This window comes from Mytilus edulis, chromosome 10 (genome assembly GCF_963676685.1).
Source record: "Mytilus edulis chromosome 10, xbMytEdul2.2, whole genome shotgun sequence".
Classification (NCBI taxonomy): Eukaryota; Metazoa; Mollusca; class Bivalvia; order Mytilida; family Mytilidae; genus Mytilus; species Mytilus edulis.
The window spans coordinates 67,747,732-67,754,421 of NC_092353.1; the positions used below are offsets into that span (position 1 = coordinate 67,747,732).

The 6,690-nt window shown below is 32.6% G+C and overlaps 1 protein-coding gene across 1 annotated transcript; it reads left to right on the forward strand.

Moving 5' to 3' along the window:
- The first annotated feature begins 893 nt into the window (after nt 1-893).
- LOC139491736 (uncharacterized) lies at nt 894-5,954 on the forward strand. Its single transcript, XM_071279565.1, has 4 exons — nt 894-2,000; nt 2,672-2,911; nt 4,060-4,107; nt 4,882-5,954. The coding sequence occupies exons 1-4, from the start codon at nt 1,754-1,756 to the stop codon at nt 5,436-5,438; spliced, it is 1,092 nt and encodes a 363-aa protein (XP_071135666.1). The 5' UTR covers nt 894-1,753; the 3' UTR covers nt 5,439-5,954.
- The last annotated feature ends 736 nt before the right edge of the window (nt 5,955-6,690 follow it).

Below are 6,690 nucleotides of genomic sequence, written 5' to 3' on the forward strand. Positions count from 1 at the left end.
ACACCTAAATGGTCCGATATCCCATTCGGCCGACGATTCCATCATTTAATTATACGATAACTGAATATTAACATAAAAAAGCAAAATTAAAAGATCAATATGAGGATAACTTGTCCTTCGTTTGAAGCGGTGAAACAAGTTATAAAAAAAGTAAGTATATTAGTGCCAAAGTATCCGATCGTCATCACCAGCGCAATTGAAAGTGCAAAGTACTTTGTCAAGTCTAAATTAGTGTTGTTTGATTAATTAGATATCTCAAGATTCACGGCGGCCGACCAAAATAAAATCAAAGACAATAACAATCTAAACCAAGGAGTAAAAAAGGACTCAAAAACACAAATGACATTTACATCAACAGTGGTAAATAATAAATAAGAAACAACACGAACTCCAATAAAAACAGTTTAACGTACAATGAGTGATCATATTTTCCGTGTGGTGTTTTATATAAAAATTGTCTATTTGTTGATATAAATATTCAAGTAGCACTTTACTCATTTAAGTAAATATGTAAGTTATAGTACTCTTGTCATATCTAATTTAATGATGTAACTTTATGAAATTGCGGTATAATCCAGACTCAACATATTGCACTACAATAATAAAAAGAAATCTACCCTTTTGTTTTCTGATCTTGACGCGGTTGGCAGGCTTTCAAACTAACAGGAGATCATACGTTTCCTCCATTGTAGTACAGTTCATCATGGGACTTTTCTATGAAATAAAAAAAAAACGTCATATGTCATATATTCCCCTTGCTTTAAACATTTTGATTCGAATTATCTATATCAAACTTGCAGATATATGTTTTTAAATGCGTACAATCAGTTGCAATGGAGGTATTCTAAGATTTAGATAATGCAAGGGAGACTACAGATACATTTGTGTGACTTAATGGTTGATTTTCACAGACTCCGAGAGAAAACGTTACGTAATATACGTTACCGTTAAAATCGACCAAAATTAATAAATAGTATGATAGATAGATATTTTCCCACCAGTAATACAGTATTTCTATAGTATTGTTTGTTTTTTTTCATTTATTTTGACTCGATTTTTCTACTGGAAGTAACCGTGAATTGAAATTGCATCAATGACCTTTGACCCCGATTAAAAAAAAATGCACCATAATTTCTTTTGACGACCGGAATATTTAGAAAGTACACATGTTAAGCTTTCAAGTGATATATAATTTAGCCGTATGTTAGGTAAGTGCATTAAAAATGTAAGTTTTGCTGTCATATCACTCGCCTTTATCTCTAAGCCTAATAACAATAAACGGTTTAGAAAAGTTTGAGTTTGAGTTTGAGTTTGCTCAATTTTGGACAATGAAGATTTTTCATTTTTAATTGATATATTTCAGGTGTCCCCAAAAACTACACAAGTGAGTATACATCACAATAGTATACCCGATATTACATTTAGCTATTGAAAATCAACTCATCATACATAAAAAGCGATATCTTAATAATCGCCAATGAGACAACAGCATATCGACAAAAGGTAACAATAAACAATTTTTCGGAAATGAATTGTAGTTATCACAGGTACCAGGATTATAATTTTACACGCCAGACGCGCGTTTCGTCTACATAAGACTCATCAGTGACGCTCAGATCAAAAAGTTATAAAGCCAAACAAGTATTAAGTTGAAGAAAGAAAAAATGAAGAAAAATAGGCACTGCATTTTATATGTTTTGCTTCATCAATTTCGTCTTTACTAAACCGTACATGAAATCTTGTTTCAGGACCAATGTTTCACGACTGTCCATGGGAAGGAAAAATTATAAAGCGTTACGTTAATCCTTCTTTCAACATGGCATTTCTATACAAAAAATTTCATGTTACTGATTGGAAAGGACGTAAACTTGAAACAACATTGTCAAGAACTTATTTTAGTCGATGCAAGTGTTCAGGACCTCAAGAAGAGGAGGTTGAAGCAACAGCTATAGATGAGTTCGGAAACGCGGTTGAATGCCTGTTTACTGTGTCAATTATTGGTATGAAAATAAAACATGTGATAAATTAACAACTTTCATCACAATTTTTATAATCTAAATAAAAAACCAAACACCATCATAATTATTCATCAAACGCAATGCATTATAGCTATTAATGGTGAATGGTTTAGTCGTAGTCATTAAAATATTATCTTACAGCTCTTGCATGCCACACCTAAGCTGAAGACGAAACAAAATAATGCATTGATAACATACTTCTAGCTCAAATCGATTGACTAAACTTCTTTTTTTCAAATAGGGTGCACTTTTGCGTGGTTCTTTTTCTTTTATGTTGCATGTTGATTTCTCAAAACATAAAATGGATTAGTAATAGATATATAGATCAAATGGACGTTGTTACCCATTTGTGTGTATCATTCTAACCGTAAGATAACTACAATTTATTCTTCAGTTACCTGTAGCATATTTCAAAATACTTATTGTACGTCATGTACGCATGTTTGCTAACCATATCCATTATTTGATACTTTTTTTTAGAATTTTTTAATAATTGCAGAAAAAAATATTAATTCAATTTTTTATGTACAGTACATTTATTTTCTTCATTACAAATGTACCTAATCCTGTTTCAATAAGAGGTCAATATTTTTATGATGAAAATAATCTCTACCAAAATATGACAGATGTCTTCTCTGTTCTACTCTGTACAGATGATATTCCACCCATTATAAGACATTGTCCTCCTGAACATCAAACCGTGAATGAAAAGGACAACATTATGTGGAAAGCACCAACAATAGGAGACAATGTAGGAGTAGACAATTTATATACACCGGACCAGTATAACAATACAAAGTTTCTACCTGGTCTATACACACTGATCTATAATGCCACTGATTATTCCGGTAACTCAGTAGCCTGCAGGTTCCAAGTCTCTGTTTACAGTACAGGTGAGTAAAACATTTAGAATACAAGACTGTATGCAACACACCCCTCCCCTTTAACTCTTAACAACAACGCTACCAAAACTCAATTGCCCCGTTATACCGAATATTATCTATTCCACTATTTGCACCCGTCAGATTTCTATCGACAAGAAGTCAGTTTCGATGGTCAGTGATCTACCATAAAATTGAGAATGGAAATGCGGAATGTGCCGAAGAGACAACAACCCGACCATAGAAAAGACAACATCAGAAGGTCACTAACAGGTTTACTTTATATTGAAAATAGTTTAAGCATGTCACTTATTAGTTTACTCCGTTCTTTTACGCCAATTTATTAGTGAGTTTATTTATCACAGTTTTTCAGGGAGTTTGTTAAGGCACTTCTAGCCATCATATCCAATTAGACAGTACAATATTTGTACCTCTACTAGAATATCAATATGATTTCCAATTTAGAGAAGTTGTATCCAATTAAAACTGCTGTTTTTGTATTTGGCTAACAAGATGTTTTTTCTTTAGTATTTCAAATGAAATTCATTAAATGAATACAGTATCGTGTTCACAGTGATTGGTTCGATTCGTTTTTACTTGGTGATAACTTAACAGTATTTAAGTTTTTGTCGCATATGCTTACCCTATATGATCTCCTGATATCAAGGTGTTGGTTGGTTTTGTATTATTTCTCAGTCTCTGGCTTTCTATGGAAAATATTGTGGACTTTTTTTTGCTCATGGTGAGTTATATATCGACTTGTGATTTTTAAATGTCTTTTTGTTACGTACCTTCTAATCTTATACAAACCTGGTTCAGGAAGACCAATCCTTAGAATAAAAATAAAATTGAGATACTATCACGATAAAGTTCGTACTAATGTGAATAAAATAACAGCGGGACATTTCTACTCATTGTCCAAAAAAGTAAAAGACAAACAGACAAATAACAGTACACAAATCACACAAAATAGAAAAACAAAGAATTGAAAAACACGACCCCATCAAAACTGCCGATTATCTCAGAAGGTCTGGAAGGGTGAGTAGACCCTGCTCTACATGCGCCACACGTCTGTTCATGTTATTGCTCATGTAAGCACACATCCGGATACTTATTACATAATAAGTATAGGATAAATGTATTGTCTCTCTCTTTTCTAGATTATTATGTAAAGTATACAAAGAGTTACGATCCATCCATGGTTATAAGTAAGTTAAAAAGAATTTGTTTCAAATTATTTTTTTACCGTTGCAAATTTACTGATACTGTATGGATATTTGAACTATTCATTTGCGCATAGTAAAATACATTAAACATCTAATATAATTTAACAAAATTATTGAAAATAAATAAAAAAAAATGAATTTAAAAATCAAATTATATCATGGGAAATACATGAACAAATTGGTTTATTAAGCCATACATATATCTTAAAGAAAAGCATTTGGCGTTTTGAGAAAACAACGACCTTTCTTGTACATAGTAAACATGAAAGTTATAATACGTTATATCAAAAGTGTCGCCACCAATTTGTTTTATTTTTTATTGTATGTTTCCATGACTCCTGATTAATTCCATTATGGAGAAGTTTTCTAATCAATCAAAAAGTTACTAACTTTTCATTTGTTCTTCCGTCTAGATGTTAAAGTATATCAATGATCTATGCTGTTTTTTCTGATAGCTTCTTTAGAGTGCATTATGTAATTTTAAGATGTAATGATAATCAACTCGGCATTTTTAATTCGTTATATTAATGATAGCACGACTGCGGAAATGCTGCAGATATTTGATTGACTATTCAAAACATTACAAATGTATCGATTGCGTTTTGTTTTTTGATTTTGCCATGTGATTATGGACTTTCCAAATTGATTTTCCTCTGAGTTCAGTATTTTTGTGATTTTACTTTTTACAATGGTCAAAATGTATTTTAAGCTGGTTATTTTACTGAAACCTACAGTATCAATGTTCTCGTATTTCAGGTGGTAGTGCAATTGTAGGAGTATTTTTCATTATATTAATAGCGATGGCCCTAGCAATGCACCGTTTTCGTAAAAAGCGTCGACAGCTGCACAGAGCAGACGAACAATCTAATGGTCAAGTAACAAGGTCGGCTTCTACACAAAGGGAAACACATGACAATCCCGTATTTTCAACTTATAACAATGATCCACCACCATATGACATTGCTACTCATGATAAGCTACCAGACTACACCCCACCTACATTCCCGCCTACGTATGAAGAGGTTCAAAGCTCAATGCAGATCAATACTTGTGAAGATAATATTGTATGTTCGTTAACAGAAAGTTCTAATGAGGAACCGGATGAGGTATATTCTCAATCGCTGATGATTGTAGATTCTTCACATGAAAGTAATAGTGCAAACCATGTCAATAATGTTTCCAATACGAACGAAAATAACACTTCAGTACAAAACACACTACAGAGAGATCGACATCCGGAAATACATGGAAACATTATGTTGGATCAGATGAATCTACAGATAAACACAAATAGCATAGAAACTGATATCTGACATTATTAAATAATACGACTAAAACAGCCCTAATACGGATAAATCGGCATGTGCAATACTGATAACGTTCCACTGTCGATATAAATCAAGAGCTCATATTGCTTTTCGAACAGGGCCAATACAGATAAAAGCTGTATTGGCCCATGGGCTAATACAGGACGTTTACTTCCGGTTTCAATTTTCCAACGCCATTACTTAACTTTGGGGGTACATTTGTGTAATCATAAAATAAAAAGGTTAAATGATGTGCAATGTTAACTTTTTTAACGTCTTGCAGTCTTGAAACGGAAATAATTCACAGCCTTTTCGAGTACGACTTTCTATTATTGACACTGTTGCATTTCCGTTAAGGTAAACAATCATCACATTCAAAACGCAGACGATCCAAGACAGAGTAAGAAATTGAATAGTTAAACTGTCTGATTTATTCTTCCCAGTTACTTTATATTTGCTACATAAAATGAATTGTTATAGCATTTTATTAAGTACTTGGACGAGGAATCAGAAATTGCATCTGACAATGTTGACAAGAAATCCATGCATGACGTAAAAGCGAAAAGCAGTGACGAGTTCAGATATGAAATGATTTCTGTATCCTCTTTTCGGTAGGTCCTATATTTATTCTCATCGAAAAATATGAATCTTACAAATTTGACAGTTCATAAAAATATGTCTTATAAAATATTGACCACTGATCACATTATGACACATATCAATGACAATGACATACATGTAACTCTGTAAGCTGGATTCAAAGCAAGTCAGTATTTAAAAAATCATTGGCCCTGTAAACATACATTGTGAACAGATCATAAATCATGTTATGGAGTGGTATTTACGAAAAATACCAGTCAAGGGGCTGTGAAATTTCCCAAGCCAACAAGGCGATGGAAATCGGTCCCAAGACTCGTATTTTTTCGCAAATACCACTCCACAACATGATATATCTGTTTAATTACACCGAATAGTTAAGGACTAAAATTCTCTGTACAGGTGAAGTTGATATTTTTCTTTTACTTGTAAGGTGTAATTCATAAACATGTTTATGCATAATTTTGAGGATAAGTAAGTGGATATTATCATAGAACCGTAGGAATTATGCATGTACTAATACGTGTTAGCTCTCTTTTTTTATGTAACGTCATATCCGAAACAAATTGGCGGAAATATGCCCGGGAGGGTAAAAAAGGAATATCCAAAATGGCAAATAACATGGTACAATGTACATGTTCATGTATTTGAGGCATATTCA